Genomic DNA, 22,467 nt, shown 5'->3' on the forward strand with positions numbered 1-22,467 from the left:
AAAAAAAGGAAGAATCTGGAGGGAAAAAAAAAGAGAAGGCCATTGTTGCTAGTTGGGAGTATCTTATCTCCTTCATTCTCAACTGTGAATCAGAGTGACTAAAGCATTATGAAAGATCATTTTGCCTTGCCGATCTCTGTACGTCATAAGTAGAAAATTATCAACAAAGGTCATCTTCAAGTCACTCAGAAGTTTGGTGATAGAAATAGTTATTAATTAAAAAAAAGTGAGGAAAGAGTAATCAAATGGCATGAAATTTAAAAGGAAATAATATATATTTCCAAGAGAAAACACCAAAACTATGATCTGCTTGAACTTTTCTCCCCAGTAACACCAATGGCTGTAGATAGTTTTGAAACTGATAGTCACTTTTTGAACATGAAAGTGACCAGAATTTCTGAGTTCCAGAACTGTAAAGAAAGTCACCTTTGGTATAAAGGTGGAAAGTGATTTTATTTAGGATGTTTTTAAACACTCTGTTCTTGTTGATGTATATGTACAGCTTTTTTCTTTTTACCAAGAAAAAATTGTAGAGCTTACTCTCTGAGGACTTCATAACAAAAGATGTAATTGGACTGGAAAGAATAGTTACAGGACGATTAGAGAGAAAAATAATTTCTGCCAGGAGTGGCTAAATAAATGGGGAGTTTCTGGACTACTGAATATGTAGGGGATATGACAAGAATCAGTGAAATCACAAATGGCAGATGTGGTTCCATGGTTTCACTCTCATTAAGCTGTGCCAGTGGGCTTTGAATCATGTTATCAAGTTAAAACAAAGGGGTTAATCTCATAATATAACACATGCGGATAGGTTGTGGGTGTTTATTACCACAGGATGGTGAAGTTGCCAGAAGTTTCCCTGTGGGAGGTTAGACATTTATGGAACTAAAAGCTCACTGATGGCTTTCGTACACAAAGGCATCATCTTCAATTTAGGAAATCTGTGATCAAGAGTTTGCTCTAGGCTGGGAACCTATACCATGGAGCTGCACCATCTTCTTGCTTTTGTGTTCTTTTTCACAGACGCTCATTACTGTCCTTAGTTTTCTTTAGTGGAATGGGAATAAAAAGAGGGAGTAGTTTCTTTTTGTAGATCTACAGTATTGCAATATGACATTTATTAGAGCCACTCACTAAACGTGTTTGGGTGAAGAAGCAGCTCTGCAAAAGGAAAGATTCAGAGTACTATCGGATTTTGTCTGTTAAGTAATCAAGTATAACCCCACAGGGCTTCTGTGGATACTTTTGTTGTACAGTGTCCAGATCCAGATTTGTCAGCTGCAGAGAGGGAAGGGCAAAGGACTGAATTCTGTTGCTTAGCTCCATCACAGCTGATTTTGATAGTGTTAGAAATAGGGCTCATAGCATCCTGCCCATGGGATTAGATGATCCTTTGAGCTGATCTTGTAGAGCCATTTTTCTGACCTAAGTAAAGGAAAAAAGAAAAGTCTATTCTGGAGTTCTGGTTCTGTTCCAGACCTTTGACTGCCCATGTCTCTGACTTTGTGCAGGCTCATAAGCAACCCTAGGAGAGGAAAGATTTTTTATCTCTGTTGTATCTAAATATGAAAAAGGCTTTGGGAGTGAAGGATGCTCAGTCATAAGTGGATATAGTCACCAAAAGACAGGAACAAGTCTAAAACATTAAACAAGGGAGAAAAGAAATATACACTTTATTTCAAAAGCTTCAGCAAGGCAGAGACATAGCACCATTGCTCTTTCAAGCAGGGAGTACCCATTCCTAAGGACCGCTGCTTGACCATTCTTCCACCCTTGTTTTACAGTAAATGAACCTACAGTCCCAGGCAAAGCTTCTCCTTGTTTGCTGCCAGGTGGCTGGTAGCTTTTTGAGGAGCAGCCCTCTGCCCTGTCTGTATTAAAATTGTTGTACAGACGGCCTGATTCCTGATTTAGGACTCTGCAACCCTTCAGCTACTGTGGTGTAGAGCAGGGTAATGGAGTTACTGCTAAACTGGCTTTTGTCTGAGTTCTAAGCCACTTGCAGGCACTAAAGGAGCTGGCCAAAGGGGCTGCCCCAGGGGATGGGCCACCTGGACTTGATTTGAGAAATGCCTTTATCTCAGGGACGGTAGCTTGAGGGAGAAAACAGGCAAGAGACAGACAAAAACAAATTTTCAAAAGCAATGGAAGCGCAGCAGCCTGCCTCCTTGTGTTGTGCTGATGGATTCTTTGTAGTGCATTAATATGTGAGCTGTGTTTGAATGTTTTCCTGCAGCTGGATGTTCAGAGCTGTGCCTGCTCTGGTGTCTCATGGGATTTGGTTTCATGCTGCAGCTTTTTTCTGAGCGTGAATAAGTTTCTTCTCTTTTTGCTGGCTGCTGTTTTTCATGAAATTTGTGGAAACTTCATTAGTCTAGGGTTTCTGTTGCTCTGTCAAACTGTGAGAAAATTGGCCAATGGGTGAAAACAAGAAGTTCTTCCAAGGGCACAGGGAGAAAGGCAACTGCAGGCAGGTAGTTTGCAGGCACAGGTGGAGAGAAGAAAATGTTAATCTGTGCTGTGTGTGCTCCTGGTGCTGTGCAAGGTGCATGGAGCTGTTGTGTTCGCCTGCTTGTTTAAGTGGAGCTGTGCATCCATATGGTTCTCAATGTGGGGCTTCAGGTGTGTGCATGCTGGGAATCTGATCTGGAGGTGGATGCACAAGGTTTTGTATCTTACCTAAAACACTGATAATCTCAAGTCAATACCATGGCTGTTCCTTCTTCACATACAGTGGGGAGAGTCACAGGCACAGAGAAGCTTTCTCACAGGACAGTCAATCACACACATCCTCCAGAAGGATGACTTTTTCCTCCCAGCTATCTGGTCACAACATCTGTAGCTGTTTTGCTTCTAGGAGATTGATTATATATTTTATAGCGTGTCTTTATAGCTTAATAGCTAAGGCTGCAAACAAACAAACTCTCCTTTGCTCTGCCTGACAGAACTCTGAGATGGAACCCATCTGAGGGGAGGATTCCACACCTCTGCTTCACATCCCTATGCCTGTGATGAACAATTATTATGATATTGGAGGTAGCTGGCTCAGGTCTGTCTGTCAGAGCTCAAACTGTTCAGTTCCACCTGTGGGTCACATCTCTGAGAGTGTTCAGGGCTTCAGGGCTGGGTTGTTTAAATTAGACTGCTGAGTTTCCAGATTTCTTCTTCTTCTGCTTTTTTTTTTTTTTTTTTTTTTTTTTTTTTGTGCCTTGGGTAAATACTTGTTTTCAAATTAGGGAATTCAATGATGTTAGGAGTTAGCAGGTTTGTTTATCAAGCTCTGTACCTGGTGATTAAAGAAACTGGAAAGGCTTTTTGTAGATGCCTGCTTTGAAAAAATGCACCACTACCTATGCAAGCTTTTGGTTCCTTCGTCTCCAGAATGGAGATTATATTTCCCAGTATGACCCTTTGGGAGTTTGTTAGTTTGAATGGATTAACACAAAACAAAAGCTTCAGCTTCTTAGGATGGGAAAGAGCTGTGGAAATACAGTATATTATTGTGATATCGTTTGAGACATTTCTGTGAAGCCAGTGGTGACTGTCATGATAATAAAGAAAGCCTTGGAGAAGCTAATGAAATAATGATCCTACTTCCTTTCTATCTATTCTTTCAAAGGGCAAATGCAATGAGTGATAATGGTTTAATGAGAAAGAGTCATTAGGGCATCCAGCCTGCATCTTTACAAATGCAAGGCATTTTGGGAGATCTGAAAAAGACTAGGAGAACAAAACCAAAGTAGCTCTGTGAGAATATTAATTTATTATTTGTATTCTCTTTGAATGCTGATTGAAACCAGTGATCTCTTTCTCTGAATGGTGGCTTGTACACGTGTGGCCACAGATGTGGCTTGTTTGGAGCTTCAGTGTAGTTGAAAGAGTGCAACGAAGGAAAAAACTTAGTACGTGCTCTCTGTCTTTTACACACTGCTTTGGGCCTGCTGTTGCTTAAAGATTCCTGACCTATTGAATTAATGTGTATTGGAGGCCTTGTGTAGTGGAATTGATCGGCTTGGATTATTTTGTTTTATTAATCAAACTGCTTCAGTTTGAAGCTTTCCTGGAGGGGGAAATCTGCTAGGTAATTTGTGTTGTATTGACACCTAGTGAGACAAAAAGTTTCCAGTGCTTTGTGTAGGAAACTGATACAGAAATGCTATATGCTATTGTGATAGCCTCTAAGATATTTCTGTGGATCCAGTGAATATGAATACTATACATTAGTATAAAAGAATATCAAGCATTAATATTGTAGCAGCTCTATTTCGGTATTTTGGTGTCATTCTGGCCTGCAATGGCAGCCAGGAGACTGATGGAGCCAGGTGAAGGTCCTGGCAACATTCAGTTTTGCAGCCACCTGAGTGGGTGTGTGAAGCTCCTGGGCACAGTGGCACTGCTTGTGTGGATGCCAGAAGGGTAATATGGACCACTGCTCTGCCAGACAAAGAACAGGGGACTGGTCTGAGGCAGAACCAAATGCTGGAGACTGGCATGAGCTAGTTATTAGGAAAGGTACTGGATGTTCTCTAAACACTTGTTTAGTAAAAAGAAAGGGTGAGTAGGGAAAGGAGGGCAGGGGCTGTGAATTCTGATCTTAATAACATCATAGATACATCCAGGCAGGCTTTCTGCAAATCTTGTCTGCCCACTGAGGTTTGTATTTTCTCTGTCTACATGATAGAAGCTGTGTAGGGTCAGGGGCTCTATGTACAGTTTGGATGTGACAAGTTGGCTGTGTGTGCAGATTCATCCCCTTCTAAAGCACCTGATGTTGACCTCTGTTCAGGTGTAGGATCCTGGCCTATGTAGTTGTCAATTTGTTCTGGTGGGAAAAGCAGTGTGTGAAAAGCAGAAAAGAAACAAGCAGGGCAAAGTAAGGTTTTGAACATGCCCACAAATGAGGAGGAGGAAACTACAGAAAACCCTCTGTGACGAAGCAACTCTTTTTTTTTCCCCACTCACGAACGAGTAATGCCACCCCCAGATCATCTGCTCTTCTGAGTGGGGTTTGCTCATGTAGGGGCCTGAATCTGTCTCTGCATCTCAGAAAAACTCATTCCTGGCAAAGAGTAGGATGGGGGTGACTGAGGACTCAAGATTCCAGTTTAGATACATTTTTATCTAGACATGAATTCAGCTGTTCTGAGCCACATTTGTATCCCTATCTCAAAGTCAAAAATCAACCTACTTAAAATTTTTGTTGATGAGTTTAATTTGGATTCTTCTGCTGGATTTGTCTGAAAAGGGAATTTGTGCTAAGGATGCTGCTGAGATCAGAGTCTTTGTATAGATATCATTTACAATCCGCCACCAGTGTGTGAGTGCAGAGACTGCAGAAATCTTCATGGGTAGACCACAGTTTCCCAGGTGTGTAGGATCAACTGATGCAGTGACAGATCTTGTCCCAAAGGACACAGGTTTCTTCTTTTCCACTTGCAATCCTGAATGAAGCACAAAAGCTTCTATTGTAAGGTTAATAATGTTCAAGCTGCAACCCCAAGTGTCTGTTCACCTAGTCATTTTCCTTCCCACAATAACCATACACTCTTTTTGTCTCCTCTTTTCTCCAGGTCAACAGACTATGGCACTACCTACGAAAAACTGAATGACAAAGTAGGCCTGAAGACTGTGCTGAGTTACTTTTATGTATGTCCCACCAACAAGAGGAAGGTAAGGGAGAGACATCAAGCTGGTACATATAGAAACAAAATAATGACTTTTTGTTCCTTCTGAGAGAAATTATGATCCTAAAGTCAAATCTATTGGCAATTCATGGGAGCTTGATTTTGCTGTCTAAGTTACACTAGTGTAATTCCCCAGATTTCAGTAGAATTATGCCTGTTTTACTTGTGATAGGGATGGAGTCCTTAATCTCCTGCTGAATAAATTAAGGAGTAAAAGGGTTGCTTTTATTTGCTTTTGACTTTACACCTTTAAAGAAGCCAAATGCACACAAATGCTTCTTGCTTACCCTGACTTCAGCTAATACACCTCTGTTTGCCTTCTCTGTCTCTTTATTAGTAGAAATAGCAAGGTAAAGGGCATTTCTTCCTGCATTCAGTGTTAATATATTTTTCTGGCTTTGTGATGAAATTGGAGGCAGAAATGTAATTGTTGTTTTGATTGGTTATATCACATCAAGGAGCCAAAAGGAGAATATGCTCAGGCAAGTGGGTGAGAGAACTAAGATGTGATTCGAAGGTGTAGAAGAGACGTCATGGCTTTTACCCACCTGTTCATGCTTTCCATGTGATGCAATTAGGGCTCTGTCTGGCTCAGATATGTTTCTCGGCACAGGAGTTGCTACTCAAAGATTTTTTGGTTTAAAATTATAGCCTGTGTGGATTCAAGGGAGGTGATGGGACAAAGGTGCACTCAGCTACCCACAGAAATCAATGTGGGAGGGCTGTAGCTCATAGCAAAATGTTGGCAGTGGTTGGAGCTGTTTGGATGGGGTGCAGTACATTCTGTCTCATCACATCCAAACTGCCTAACTGTTGTCTCCCTTGTTAGTTTTCCAAATTTGTATTCTGCTGCTCCTAGTGTCATTATTACTCCTACTGTTTTTTTCCATCACTGGTCAATCCACAGAGGTTTCAAGATTGATGCTTTTTTCAGTGTGTGCAACCTTAAAGCAGTCATAGCTCTGATTATTATAGGCAAAGATGTATGCCTTTGAGTTTAAAGAGGCGAAGAAGGCGATGGACAAGAGGAAGTTTATAGATTTTCCAGTGCAGAAGATGAAAACTACTTTGACTTCTTTGTTCTGAGCAAAGTGGAATGAAGATGTTTCCTAATAAATTCTCCTGGCCTTTTCACTCCCTGCCAGAACCAACACCATGGGCACTGAAGAGTTAATGCTGCTTCATTCTGTTTCCAAAGCAACTCTGCCCACCCAAAATTGCAGGCAATATGCTCAGTTACAAATCTACGTCACTGATGTAAAGTCTCCCTCATAAATCACAGCACTAGGATATATGATTATCTTTCAGCAGTTTTTCAAGCTACTGCGCTTTACAGATTAGTGGTCTTTCTCCCTCTTCTTTTTTGTCTGTCTGTCTGTCTTCCCTCCTCGCATCCCTTCTGAAAAATTTTTTGAAATGTAGAGACAAACTGTAAGGGAAAGCCTTAGGAAATCAGCCTTAGTGTGGTTGCTGTGGGAACAGCTTGTTTTCATTATTTCTACCTCTGCTAAATATATTTACCATGCATGGTTAAACAGGTGGTTTGCCCTAGTCTGGAGCTGGCTCTACCTTATTGGGCAGCAAAGCAATCCCAAGCATTGATTCAGAATCTGAAAAATGCTTGGAAAAGATGTCAATGGATTTGAGCATCGGGATTTGTCAAATTCATTATCAGGCTTACTGTGCACCACCCACCCCTTACAGTCTCACAAAGTTGTGTGCTGCAGAAAATGCACTTAGGTTGTAATCTCCTCCAAATGTATCTGGGTAAATATTGTTCACCCATAAATGGCCTGAAGAGTAAGCATCACATTTTTACTGAGCTCATGAGGATAACCATCAATAATGAATCACAGAGCAGTTTGAGAAGCAGTGGTACCCCAGTAGAGAACATCTAGATCCCTTGTGTTTCACCTCTAAGAGCACAGTACTGCCCAGTTGCACACGATGCAGTGATCTCTTGTGAGCCTCAAAAATACCTCTTTGAGGCAATAAACAGTAGAGAAAGAGATACCAAAATCATCAGATGTGCACATAGTGAACTGTACAGACCTTTTCCACGCAAGATGTTTTCTCATTAGCTGTCAGCTTCCAGATACTGATAGGACCTTGCGTGCCTCACAGCTCCTGTCGATTTTTGATGGGTTGCTAGCAGTGTCTGCTCATTAGCGCTTAGAGGATTAGCAGTTACTTGGAGGAGGGGGAGAGCTTTCTATACATTCATTCCTAATTGATTTACTAGTGAGAAGGATAATTACCTCTCAGCTACCCTGCAGAACAACAGTGGGAATTACCTGTCAGATTTCTTTGAAGCCCCAAAATGCCTCTCTTCAGCCGTTAAATAGGAATTATGCATTCAGCCAAATGCCAGTTATATAAACATCATTTACCTGAATTGTGGCATAACCCTGGGCTCAATTAAAGTATGAGGAAAGAGGATTTAAACACAAGCTTTTTTCCTTTCTTTTTCTTTTAAAATAAAAGCTTTTTTTTAGGGTGTTTGTTTTAGGGTTTTTTTTTTTGTTGTTGTTGTGTTTGTTTTTTTTTTTAGTTTTTTTTAAATAGTTTTTTAGTTTTTTAGTTTTTTTTTAGTTTTTGGTGGGAACATGGTAATTATTTTTGGCAGCTCCTGCTATATTTCACTGCTTTGTGCTGCCAAATGATGGTGGAACACTAATTTCTCAGTACTAACATCACTATTATTGCAGTATTGGGGGATTGAATGGGTCCGGAGTTGAAAGACAGGGATGGAGCAGATGGATGAGGTGCAGTTACAGCCTGTGGGCTGAGAGCTGGTATCATTCCCCTTTTCTTGGCTTCCAGAAAGTCACATCTGATGCTCGTCTTACCCATATGGGAGTGCATAAAAGTCCTCAGGATTTTATTTTGAATTATAATACTCCAAGCATTTATGCTTTTCCTACAAAGTAGTTTTCTTTCTGGAGAAAATACTGAACTTAAAGCAGGAATGATTTGGTGGAATTCTGGAACATGTTGCGCAGTGAGATCAGACTTGATGACCTAATGGCTTCTCTGGCTTCAAAATATTTAATTCACTGTGAGTTTTATTCTGTCCCCCACAAAGATCATATCTGAGCATGTACTATGTAACACTGATGGCAAAAACGAGTCCTCAGTTAGCTTCGTGTATATTTGGCCTTTCTCTTCTAGATGAAAAGCTCTTGTTTCAGTTTATTATATATTTTTAGTCAAATTTATTCATTTAACATTCATTTTGGAACTTTCTTCTAGACTTCTCTTGTGTATTTCTCCCATCTCATACTGGATAGGCTCAGTATGTTGTTGAATATTACCTCTGTCAATATTTGGTGTCCTTTCATGTTTTGAAATATCCTTCCTGGCACAGAAGACAGAAAAATGCTGGAGTATCCTGAAAGCAGATGGTTGTCTCTGTCATGCCCTTTGATCATCTGTGAAACTTATCAGCCACTGTTGTTTATCAGTGGGGAAAATCACAGTGGAAAGATCATGTGTTTGTGTCTGAAGAGGAAAGATGCAGTATATGGGGGGGAAAAGATGAAGAAACGCTGGCTGTAGTTATATCACAGTGATAAATTGAGATGGCCTTAGTTCTTGTTGGGCATTTCTTGGCTTTGCTGGCTTTTTGCACTTAGAGGCCAGGCTCAGTATGTTAACATTCCTTGGTTTTACACGTTGCACTGGAAGATATCAACCCTTCCTGGGGTCAGAATTAAACAGGGCACAGAGCATCGTAGCCAAGAGCTTTCACTGCATCCCTGTGTGGTGCTGGGCACTGGCAGCTCTGGATTCCAGCTCTGGATGACTGGTTTGAATCTGGGATGGGGATGTCCATGCTTTCTCAGAAACCACATGAAGATATTTGGAAAATGCACTTTTCCATTGTGTAATTTGCGGTTTTGCAATTACAATTAAATATAACAAAAGGCAGATGGCATCTGAAGTTATCCTGGAAAACAATTATAGAATGCTTGAATTGGAGGAGACCTTCAGAGACTGTCTATTCCAACTGCCCTCCCATTTCAGGGCTAACCAAAAGTTAAGCTGTTGAGAACACTTCCCAGCTACAATTCCATTTGCCTCTCGTGTATCATTGCTAGTGATCAGGGCCAGCCTGGTGATCTGACCTGACCCATCATTACAAATGGGAGCACTCTGGAGCACTGACATAAGGAGACAGGCTGGGCTGCTGCCTACTGTGAATCTGTAACCACCGACTTCACCAGAGCAGAAATGCTTCTTGCTCTAAGCCAGGATGACTTCATCTCCTATAGATTGTACTGTTAATTTCCTTCTGAGAATGAAGGAGCTCAGGGTTTCAGAACTCTGTATCTGGCCGGTGTGCATGTTTGTGATCGAAAGTGCAAGATTTGTACCTACACTTTTGGGAGATGCTTGCATTGGTTTTTCCTTCTTCTTGTTGGGGAATTGAAAAGGAATTTTCCATAGATGAAGAAAAATTACCTTGATTTCCAGGTGATTGTCACACCTAGCAGTCTCTGAAGTCCAGAAAACTGTGGCTTTCTTATGAGTTGCTGTTTTGAGCCCTGCTGAGAAGTCAGGTTGTCTGTATCTGTGACACTTCCACACCCGTGAAGATGCTCTAATTGGCAGAGTGTATTCCAGGACACATCTTTCCCTTCAGTGCATCTACCATCCAGTTGTTTGCCTGAGAGGCTGCATGAAAAAGCATCTGCTTTGGCCCAGCTAGCATACACACTTTAACAAGCCCAGAAATTCTGCAGTGAACTTCAGAAAGGGGAAATGTTCATGTATGTTTGGCAGTATACATTCCTTGCGGTTTGAAGGTCAGGTGGCTGTGTGCCCTGAAAAGCTGGGGCTTGCAAAATGTGCAGCTTTGGCTTTTTTAACCCACAGCCTCTTGTCTGTCTTTAAGGGATATGACAAAATGCTCCTTGCTGTTGGCTGGGCAGAGATCTCAGTTCTCTGGTGACCTTTAATTTAATACTATATTTTGGGCGTTAGTTACATTTTACTAGAGGCAGATTTTCACAGCAGTTTGTCTTCCAAAGCACTAAAGGGGGAAAACACTCTTTAATAAGAATATTTTCCTTGAATTTTAATTTCAATTTTTCTTCCTGTCCTTTTAAAATTATTTTTGAAAGTTTTCTGTTAGAAAAATGGATAATTTCCACAACTGAACCTTAGGTTCTTTAACTATATACGTAGACTTTGAAATGGCACCTCTTGGAGTTGAAGTGTTCCAAGGCCCTCCTCTCCATCTTGGGTTCTTCTGTTTAGTAAGATCACTTTAACTTATGAACGTTTGCTTTCTTCTTGTGATTTTGAAAATAATGCATCACAGGTAGACATAGTCTCCTTCCAAAAGGCACATAAGAAAAATGAGAACAGAATTGCTACTATCTGAAGCACTGCTCCTTTCAGGCGCTAAGGTGCCATTTTGAATCCTGAGGAACTGTTGTTGATCTACAGATTTGTTTTTGTTGTTTTTTTTTTTTTTTTTCCTCATGAAATGTTCTGTAAAGTGAATATTATTGGTGAAGGCTTTTAGCTGAAAACCCAGTTTCCACTGAGAAAGTTTTATCTCTACCCTTGGGGCTCTTGTGGACGTTGATAGGATGGAATTAAAAAGCATTAAAAAAAAAAAGGAAGAGAATGACAACTCTAACTGACAAAATCAAACCAAAATGTACTTGCCTGTATATAGCATTGCTGAGATGAGACGTGGATAAATGTAAAGTCCTGATTGCATTTAAGATCTGTGATGACAGTTATGGTGTCTTAGAATTACCTTTCTTTGAATTTGCTTTGCAATTCAATTGGATGCAGTCATCTTTAGTTTTTCTCCTGTGCTCTTACCATCGTTATAGGCAGTAGCTTGAAAAATTAAAAGGTCTGTAGACTTTCTATCTGTGCAGAAAATCAGCATATAAATATCACTCAGCTACAGTGACTGAGATGAGGATTCCCTAGTTCTTTCCTTATAGCAAAACTGAAGCACTTGGGATTTTATTTATAGGTAGACCTTCTAGCTAAAGAATTTGAACAGTAGTTGCAAGCAGCATAAAGAAGGAATTAATTCACAGTGCTCAGCTAAAGAGCCTTGAGTAAATGGTTTTACAGGCCAGCTTCCCAGTTGTCATACAGTCGAAATGGAAGGACCAAATGACTGAAACTATAAAAGCCAAGGACGTGTGACACCTCTCATACCTATTAGTGCCTCTGGACTTGGCCCATCAGAATGAGAAATGCTTAGAGATATTTGGAGAGTTAGAAGCTCTAAAAGCTAAATCTAATTAGGTTGGTTTGTTTCTGTGCTGATACTTGGGGGTGAAGTGAGGCAACTGTTTATGAGCTGGAAGAGAGCAGTGCTGCGTTGCAGTTTAGGTTAATGAAGGAAGAAGTAAATTGTGACTGTTATATTGGAATCACAGAGGAATGTACCTACCTGACTGGAAACTAGACAGTGTGTTGGGAGTGATATTGCTTTGTGTAGGAGTTGGAGATCCTAAATGTGTGCGAGTCACATTGACCTCCTTTTTATTTCTTCCTTCTCACTTGGAGAGTAATTGAGAACAAACCCCATTCTGGCCTCACACATCTCCTAAGGGAATTCCTAAGCTCTGATGGAACCTCAGGGCAGACCCATGATCTGAAGTCACTTTGGTTTTGTCTTGAGTTTTCAGCCCATTTGGTCCCACAGGGAATTACTCAGGTTTTATTTTATTTTCTCCTACTCATCAAATGTGTGATAGGCTGATGAAGAGTTGTTCCAGCATGCACATGGTGCTTGCTAACCCATCTTGAGCTGAGCTGCCATCCTTTGCCACAGCACCCATTACAGCATCCATTATGTTTTCTACCGTCTTTTAGTCCTAATCCTGTGAAATACAGTTACTAAGTAACTCTTGGCTTTGCAGCTGTTGTTAATAGGGCTATGTACCTGAGCTGCAAACTGAGTTGCAGTTATATTTTTCTGCACCCTTCTCCAGACCCATTGAGCAGTACAGGGTGTTCTTCCCAGCACTTCTAAACACACGGTACCTAGCCATGAGCCTTTGTGGTGAGAAGTTTCCCACAATTGTGCAGGAAAAATTGTAGGTCTGAAACACAACATCTGGATCAGCTGAGCTCAGTCTTCTCTGATTTTACCAGTGGGCTGCACAGATGTGACTGATCTCATTAACATTGCAGTACATTCTGTCTGGTAAATATACTTCAGGGGCAGTTGCCATTAGTTGCCAGTTACGACGATTTAAATAGAGAATGAAGTAGTATTATTTCCCTTTACTTATTGATGAAGCAAAGATGACTTCCTCAAGGTCACACACAATTTCTGTGGCAGTCAGAGGATGTGTGACATGATGTTCTTTATCTACGAGGTTCAGTCTTGTGAGCTCTTGTGCATGGGCTTCTCTCTACTTGTCTGATTAATTCAGCTTGAATTTGTCACCTAGGAAAAGAGAAAATTTTTGTAAATGTTTGCAGAACCATGACCTGAAACTGTAAAAGAGCTCATTTGAGTTACAGATGCTGTAATACTTGGAGAAGAGGACTTGAAGAGTTTTTCGTTTTAAAAGGATTTTTACTGCCTCTTTTGAATTCAGAGAAGTCTCATTTTCTCTGTATCTTTCTCTGACCTTTCCAAAGTAAGAAATATAGTTTCCCTATGGTAGTAGACTTAATTTATTACTGTTTTATATGTGGTTCAGAATTAAAATCTGCATACAAACAGAGGGTAGTTTCTTCTTTCTTGAGAGTATAGGAGAATGAAAAATATTGATAAATAAAAGCAAAATACAAGTGTTAGTAGAATACTCTTAAAATATAAGGTCACAAAATTGTAGGGATTGGAAGGGACCTCTGGAAATCATCTAGTCCAACTCCCTGCTAACGCAGTAGATTGCAGAGGAAAGTGTATGGGCGGGTCTTTTTCAGTAGCCCCAAATCTATATTGTTCTGTTGTTGTTTCCTTGTGCCTCCTTGTGAGCCTGATAGCCAAAGGATCCTTTGAGAGAGAGTGCCTTCTTCTGCTGTAATCTGGACTGTGGGGCATGGCATGTTGGATGCCCTGTTAGGACCTGGCCTAACCTGTAGGCTTCTGTACTTCAAGAAAGAAGAAACTGCTCTGTTTGCATGTGGATTTTAATTTTAGTTCCTCTGACCTAACATAAATCACAGAGACAATTGGAGTTCTTGTAGCAACTGTTGTCTAGGATGCAACCATTTGTCAGTATAGGTATCACAGAGTCCCAAGCTTACGAGAATTCATGTTGAAAGTTTCTCTCTTTCTTAAATAGAGACAGTCTGATAGTTGTACTTGAAAAAGACTATCCTTCAGTATGTATGAACATGAAAACTGGGACTTTTTCAGTCATTTCTCTGAAAAACAGGTGCATTAAAATGTCAGCTGTTTCTAAAAATAAACAGTTGAGATAATTCACAAAATAGTTATATACAGCATTATTGAAATGGAGATGGAGGGGGAAGGATTAGAAGAAAGATGAGTATGTGTCTGTTTATACATATCTTAATGATACTACATTGAAAGTTATTGTTTACGTGCTCATGAGGAGGAAAAATTCATATATTATGAAACCCCAGAATTAGAGTTGCCTGTGTATACTTTTATGTGTCTGTATTTCACAGCTTTGTGCTTATTCGTTACAATAACTTTTACTCACATTTTCTTTATAGGTTTCTGAACTCATTTAATATGCATTTGAGTAGTGCTGAGTTAGGTATTGAAAGCAAATGGAAACCTAATATAAGATTCAACTAATAGAGACTAAAATGAGGCCTGTCTAAGTTGACTTTATGGAAAATATCTCGTTAAATAAATATGATTTTAGTCTTCATAGATGTTGCAAGTCTAGCTGATAAAAGTAACTGCGTCAACACGAGATGTTTAAGTAAAATAAGAAAAAAGTAGCCAGACACCTGCTGTATCTTTTATCTACCAAGGATGAGAACTGTGATCTTGAAATCCCAGCTTAGCTGCTGTCTGGAGCTTTGGCTATGAGGGATACTTTTACATCATAAAAAAAAACTGACTATTTGAATGAAAGCAGGCACAGATTTTATGGAAAAGCATAACAGAACTCAAGTGCTTTGGACCAGACTTACTGTACATGCTTTCCTGAGTTTGCTTTATGAGCGAGAACCAAGTGAAGGAGTAGTGTTTCTTTGGCACAGTTTGTGAACAGTGAATATAGCTATCTACAGCTTTAAACATACAATTTTATTTCCCATTGTCCTCAGATGATGAATGAAAAAACCCTGGGAGTGGTTGAGGAGGGTGTTACTGTACCTCATTGGTTACTGTACCTCATTGTCTACTGGAATTGCTGGTGAGTCAGGCTGTGAGGAGAGAAAACAGGAGAATGGGAGAAAGCCAAGCTAATGTGTCAGGGAGAAGGGAGGGCCAGTTATCAGGTAAGACTTAGTTTGGCAGGATGGATTCTGGTGCAAATCTATGATAGGTGCTGCCTTTTCTGGCTTCTTAGCAGTCAGATGATCTCTTCTGCTGCTTTCTGCCTACTTCACCTCATATTTCTAGAAGTCAGGCTCCTGCAGAGCCTCAGGGATGGTTGTAAAGATGGGGTAAAACTGAAAAGGTCACATCCACATTTAGATATGGACTTTCCAGAGTTGGCTGACAGTATTTAATAGAGGCAGTTTGTTCTAATTTACCCAGCAAGCGTTAAAGGACAGATCAGAAGTTATAATATCCACTAAAATAAAGCTGCAGTTTTGTCACTTAGCATGGCCATTGCTTTTGTGAAGTGAAGCAGAGCAAACCTGTAGAAGTTTGAGGGTCCTGCCTTGGTTGCAGGTACAAACTGGGACTGTCAGGATGCATCACCTTTTAGGGGCTGCCTATATCCAACCCTTCAGCAGGGCAGGCTGAGCTGTAGATCCTGACATAGGGCTGGTTTCTGAGATTTCCATCCTTTCTCCACCCTCCCTGCCTCTCTATGAAACATTGCCATCTCCTTTACAGCTGCAGCTCCAATAATATATTAATTTATGAAGTATGAAAAATGAGGTAGTTTTGAATTAACGAGGAGGGGAATGGTGCTTCACAGACAGCAGGATAATCAATCAATAATAATGAGTCAGCATGCTGTTATTAAAAAAAGAAGGAAAATAATAGAATGGGTGGAGAGAAGCCCTTGGAAAAGGGGCATGTGAATCCTTGTGAGTCTCAATAATATTGTGACCTCAATCGTTAGTGATTAGGTCTGGTTCACTGGGAGAACAGTTATTTTTCTTTGAGATAAACAAAACAACAAACCAAACCAACCCATCAAAACCATAACCTTAAAACTTGACAATCCATGGTAAAATATCTTTTTATTTCAATTTTTCCAAAGTAAAGAATAAAAAAATTCAGTACTTCTCACTGAGTGAATTTGCTATGAGCTGATGAGCAGAGTCTGCAGGATCACAATATCCTGAGTTTAAAGAGACCCACGAGGATCATTGAATCCACCTCTGGACTCCACAGGGCTGCCCAAAATTCAAGCTGTAATTCTGAGAGCATTGTCCAAACGCTTCTTGAGCTTTATCAGCTTGGTGTCACAGCCTCTGCACTGGGACACCTGTTCTAGTGCCTGTTCACACTTTCTTGGTGAAGAACACTTTCCCCTCCCCGATGTAATTCCATTCTGTTCCCTCAGGTCATATCACTAGCCCTCTGCTCCTCTCATGAGGAGTTGTAGGCCATCATGAGGCCTCCCCTTATTCTCCTCTAGGCTGAATGAACTCAGTGACCTCACGCACTCCTCATACATATTGTTCTTTGGACACTTTGCTATCTTTGCAACCCTCCCCTGGACACTCTCTAATCATTCATGTCCTTCTTATAATTGTGTGCCCTCAGTGAGAAAGCATCCATGCAGAGCTGAGTGGGACAATCCCTTCCCTTGATCAGCCAGCAATGCTGGGATTAATGCACCCTACAGTACCCCAGGTTTGTCCTTTTGGTTGCCAGAGCCAACTCAGATTCAGCTTGTTGACAGTCAGAGCCCCAGATCCCTTTCTGTGATTTTGCACTCTGGCCACTTGTCACCCAGTCTGCAGATATATCCAGGATTGTTCTGTCCTAAGTGCAGAATCCAACACTTGTTAAATTGTATATAGTAGGTGATTGCTCAGTCCTCCCAAATTTTCAAGATCTCTCTGCAAGGCCTTTCCATCCTTGAGGGAGTCAAATCTCCTCCTAATTTAGTGTCTTCTGCAAACTTAGTATACATTCAAGTCCTGAAACAAGATCATTTATAGAAGAGAACTGACTATTAAATGGAGCCCAGGGGAACTCCACTAGTGACTGGCTGCCAGTATGTTATAATACCATTTACAATGTTGCTTTGAGCCCAACCCATCAGTCAATTGTTTACTCATTGTTCTGTGTACCTGTCAAGTGGTACGTTGGACTTTTTTGTCTAGGAGTGTACTCTGAAAAACAGCATTAAAATGTTAGCTAAAATTCAAAACGATTGGATCTACTGGCTTCCCTTGTTCAACTAGATAGGTAGCCTTGTCATAAAATGAGCTTAAGTTTGTTAAATGGGACTTCCCAAGGAGAGTATCCTACTGTTACTGCTAGCCATGCACAGTACACAGCGCTACGCTTTTACTTGGAGTGCTTGAGCTCCACAGTGCTGTGGCCTCTGCAAGTTCAGCAACATGTCCAGAGCTTTGGCTTCACTGTATGTTACTCCCCTTCCACATCTGTGCTCCTCAGTTATCCACATTTCCTCTTACAGTGTAAGGGTAATAGCTAACTTTATCTCTGCTCTGCTCAGGTCTATTATAAATCGTATTACCTCAAGAAGCAGTGAATCCTGGACTCTTTTGCTTGACTGTTTTTAGGAGCAGTTTTTCTTCATGGAGCTTAGCTGGACTAGATTTTGGAGAAACATTTCAGCACATCTTAGAATGTTTGAGATTTCTTTTTGCACTAGCCAGGGTTCATTGCCCTTGTTCCCTACCATCCTCAAATGCCCCATGTCTTTGTATGCAGACAGATGTTGGTGAACTTAGAGTAATGACAGAGATTTCCTAAGTGGAGCACAGATGCAGTGAGAGGAAAATCAGGCAATAGTTTTTCAGTAAGTCTGGGAAATCAACACTTTGTCAAGCCTCACATTTCTGTCTGAGGATAGACAGGTGCTGCTTTGCAGTGGGTTCCATAAGCTTTTAGTTCTTTCTTGTAACAAAAGCCGATTCTGCTTTTTCAAACAAAAAAGCTTATCTGACATATTTTGGCTCCTTTGGAGCCATGCAGTGGCAAGCCAATGCGATCCTTAAAAGCGATTGTAATAAAGCAGCAAATCTTAGGTGTTAATGTCCAGAGATGCACCAGTAATGTAGAGGTGATGAACACAGAGCTTGGGTCCTGGGAATGGATGGAAAGATGGAGTCAGCTCAGCAATTTTCTGGTTTTTGCTAATACATTTCTAAACCAAAATATTAAGGTTGTGCTGAAGATCAAACCTGTATTTCTTCTACCAGCTACCTCTCCTCTTTTGCTATTAATAACTAGCCTTGCAATGGCCAGGGATTGTGTATATGTGTGGAAAAGGATGTTGAGAGCAGCGTGTGTTGTTTTCCCAAGACTGCAAGATATCAGTGACCGTATTGGAATAAGACATAATGGCCACAGTTTTAAGTCACTGAGGCAATGCCTCACTTTCTCAGTGTGTAATCATAGCCAAGACTTTCACAATAAAAATGCTGGAATTGTATAATTGGGAGTTACTTTTGCAAATACAATGAGAAATGTGAAAGTCAGTGAGCTGCCAGTTATTAATTCTGTTCCTTTGTCCTGAACTTTCCTAGATGTTAGGACCTGGTGGCTGAGTTAGCAGGTAGAGCTTGCAACCACAGTGAGTAGGTTAGAGCTGAATGCTGCTGTGCAAAGCAGTGCAATGCCATCATGTTTTGTAATTTTAAGCCTTAATTTTTGTTTACATCAACTTCCTATCCAGAAAACAAATCTTTTCCTACCTCCTTGACTTGAACCAGTGAGGGGAAGTTAGGAAGAGAAGTGCATTTAAAATAGCACAGGTAATAGGCACTGGGTAAGTAAATTGAGATAGATTATTAGCATCTGTATGTGAACATTGATAAATCTGACTGTTGTCTGTTCTCTGTGCATTCTGACTAAAAAGCAGAAAAATTAAGTGTGTAAGCAGTAGAAAAGCAATGATGCATTTAAAATTGTATTCAGGTTTAATGGCCTCAAGGGAGATACATAACACAGTTTTTATTTTTGTAAAGAGTCATGAAACACTCTACTGTTCTCAAATGAAACAGACTGCTGTATATGGGCTGCATAAGTTTACCTCGTGAGGAACTATCCATTCACATCTCTTTGTTTTCTGTAATGGGGCAACCACTGTGAGTAAACTTATTCCCACGTGTAAAGTCTAAAGTCTTCTTCCAAGTGAGGCCTATAATCAGAGGAGTGTTTTTATATAAATGGTATTCTCATTTCCAGCAGTTCTGGTGTGCACAGCCTCTCCCTACTGATAACATTATTTTCTGCAACTATTTCTGCTTACACAGTAAGTTACCATAATGGTGAAAATTACTTTGTAGTTCTGTGGAGAATAGTACAACCATGCATTTACTCAAATAGCATATAATTATAACAGTGAATACTGCTTTTCCTTTTTCTCTGCATACAGTTTGGGATCAGAGCTTTTCTGTGCCACTAGAAAAAGCTGGTGACCACAAAGCAGTGTGTTGGATGTTGCAACAGTTTCCTATGCAGAACTGAGAAGAGCAAAAAGGCATGGTGCATAGCTATGGTATGAAGAAAACCAAACTTGAGAGCAAAGCACCCATAGATCAGCAGCTTTACATCTATCTCCTGATACAATGTCTGCTTTTCCCAATGGCAGCACTGGTTGTTGCCTCAAGTCACTAGCAAGGTGACTTCTTATTCAAATCCAAATGTGGCCAAACTGGGTCTGTACAAACTTGGCTTTAAGTGGTGATGCTTATAATCATTTGGCTGTTCACAGAGGGGCACTGTGCTTGAACATGTTGCGATATGGAAATGCCTTTGGCAAAACAGCTGAATGGGAGCTCTCTGTGAACAGCATGTAGCGCTAAGATAGCAACATAAAGGTGGGGTTATTGTGTCAGAGGTCTTTGCACTGATGAGCTGTGGGGAGCCCAAGGATGTGCAGCTATAACAAGAGAATAATGAGGTGAACTTACTTTGAGTAAACTCTGACTTGCTGTGACAATGAAAAGGTTTTACAACCAAGCACATAGCTGTTGCCAATCAGTCACTCTTTACCAGGTCAAACACACGATTTTTGGATGGCTTCCAATCCCTACTGGCACCTGAAATTTAACAAGCAAATGCTTGCTGTGCCTTGTAATTAAAAGTGAAAAGTACATGTGTCCAATGCCAAAAACACAAGAGAAAGCAGAGAGACATGTTGTTTTACTGCTAAGCAGGCCAGAACAAACCTTGAGATATTCTGCTTTATTGGGTCTAGTATGATGACTTATCCTGCTCCTGTGCATGCAAATTGCGTCCAGCCTAGGACTGGTGTTATGGGGGGATTAGGACAACAGTCTTAGTGCCTGAGTTCTGCTCCCAGCTCTGACTTGGCTTAAGCCTTGGAGTCATGATATGTTTTCATTTTCACACCTGCCAAGGAGGATGGTAGAGTGGTTTTCCTTCAGGGGTTCTTGCTCTGTATCCAATTTAGCCTTGATTTGCTCCTGATCCTCAGGGCATCCTTGTAAGGTGCATCTGTGCTCTTGCACAGCTGCTGGAGATGGTAATTAAATGAAGTTTTCTTTCCATAGGGATTGGAGTGTATGAGTTTAGCATTCTGTTCAAGTGCTTTGTTTTGATTTGGCAATTTAAGGCAGGTATGGCTGCAATGCCAAGCGATTGTTTAGTTTTTGTACAAACCTGAATTAGCTGTAGTTGCAATCTGGATGTAATTAGATATAAAAACAACAGAGGTCAGAAGTATTAACCAGGGTTCTTCACTGTAAACAAACTTTGTAGGCTGTTGTGTCTCTGTTTTGGGAAGGTAAGGTGATGCTGGTCCTCATTTTGTGTCATGTTTTTACTAATGTTTTACCTCAAAGTTAATCACGTAAACTCTGGGATGATATAATTCCTGTGGATCTTCAGACAGGAGGATGATAGATAATTATTCTTTTACTACAAAAGTGCTTAATCTCAGACTTTCCTCAAAGTATTTTTGGCATTTCTCTTTTTTAGTCATTGTGAGAAGGAACTGGAAGAACTGTTGAAATACTTAAATGTACAGTCTTCCTTGACTGAGCCAAACTGACTGTAGCATAAGCTAAAACTGTACATTCTTGTTTCATATGTAGTGTACGAGATACTACATCAGACACGAGATTACATTCAGACACATGTGTTATCTAGTCCTTATGAACTAGATTTAAATTTCCTTGAACTACTGTCCCAAGACCTGTCAAATCAAAGCTTAAGTTAGGTTGATTGTAGTTATAATTCATAGTTTTATTTTTGATGATAACAGGATTCTTTTTCAAGTAACAGTGAATCTGATCCTGGTGTACTGTTTGAACAGCAGTTTTATGCTCACGTTGTTCCTGACTGACAAAATGCTATTGATACCTAGGCAGAATAATATAGGAAACTTACATTGAAACTTGCTAACTCTTACTTCTGCAGATGGTTTATCTGAATGCAGATATAACAAAGATAAAAAAAAGTTATATATTACATTTCAGAAAGGGTTATTCACAAATATGAATAAGCCTCCAAGTTGTACCCTATTTTGTGTTGCAGTATTGCAAGAAGACCATACTCTCTTAGGTTAAAAAATAATATATATATTTATTCACTGATTATTGTTCTCTACGTCATTGTGCTCATCTTTCATGTACCTTCTGCAAAAGGAAAAATACCCTACAAAGAAGGCATGGGACCTGCATGCAGCCAAACTGCAGAATTTGCTCTCATTTTTTTCTCTCAGTGTTGTTAAGATAGGGAATTCTAAGATGGGGTCCCCCTAACTTAACCGACAGAGATCTGTGCCATCTTCTCAAACCAGCTTACTGGAGTCCACAGCTGATGGACTGCAGATGAGATCTTTCTCAGGTGTTAGATGCACCCAAACAGCTACTGACATCTGGAAGTTCAGTGATGAGCAATGGAATTCTGGTGGAGTAGATATTGGTTTGTCATTACATAGAAATCCTGATGGAAAGGAAATTCTAGAAAGAGGCTAGCATCAAGTGCCTTTTGGTCTTAAGAGGGCTATTTGGTCATTTGGTCATGGTTCATGTAATGCAGATCCAGCATAAAAGTCTCAAGAAACTCTATTTCATTGCTCATTTTCTATGGATGTCTGACTCATTTTTCATTATCCAATAATAAATACAGTAGTGAAAGTCACCTTTAACACTTAAAGATTGCTTGAATTTTATGGGATTGTATCGAAGTGAATGCCAAGGTATAAAAGCCTTATGGTTGAGGTACTTTTATAACACATGCTTCATAAACCCTTATAAAGTGAGTGCAGTGCACTTCATCCTTTAAGATTACAGTGTTATGGTTCTGAGAGATAGTTATCTGGTGCTATATTCATTAATTAAATCTGTTATTAATGTTAAATTTCAGGTAATAAGAAGTGAAGTTACAAGAAGTTGAAAGGGGTTAGGTCCAGGCAATTTATCTCTCATGAAAGCTCAGTGCATCTTTACTGCTTGACTGATGCCCACAGGTTGCCCTTAAAATTGTAGAAGTTTTTGAGCCATGTGA

At 40.2% G+C, this 22,467-nt stretch overlaps 1 protein-coding gene across 1 annotated transcript in view; it reads left to right on the forward strand.

The window, feature by feature from the left end:
• Window positions 1–22,467, forward strand: part of SORCS3 (sortilin related VPS10 domain containing receptor 3) — a 272,688-nt gene that overhangs the window by 115,436 nt on the left and 134,785 nt on the right. The window contains exon 3 of the mRNA XM_085229454.1: window positions 5,574–5,673. Coding sequence (XP_085085580.1) covers window positions 5,574–5,673 — 100 coding nt within the window. The remainder of the gene's footprint in view (window positions 1–5,573; window positions 5,674–22,467) is intronic.

Source organism: Meleagris gallopavo, chromosome 8 (assembly GCF_905368555.1).
Source record: "Meleagris gallopavo chromosome 8, MGAL_WU_HG_1.1, whole genome shotgun sequence".
NCBI lineage: Eukaryota > Metazoa > Chordata > Aves > Galliformes > Phasianidae > Meleagris > Meleagris gallopavo.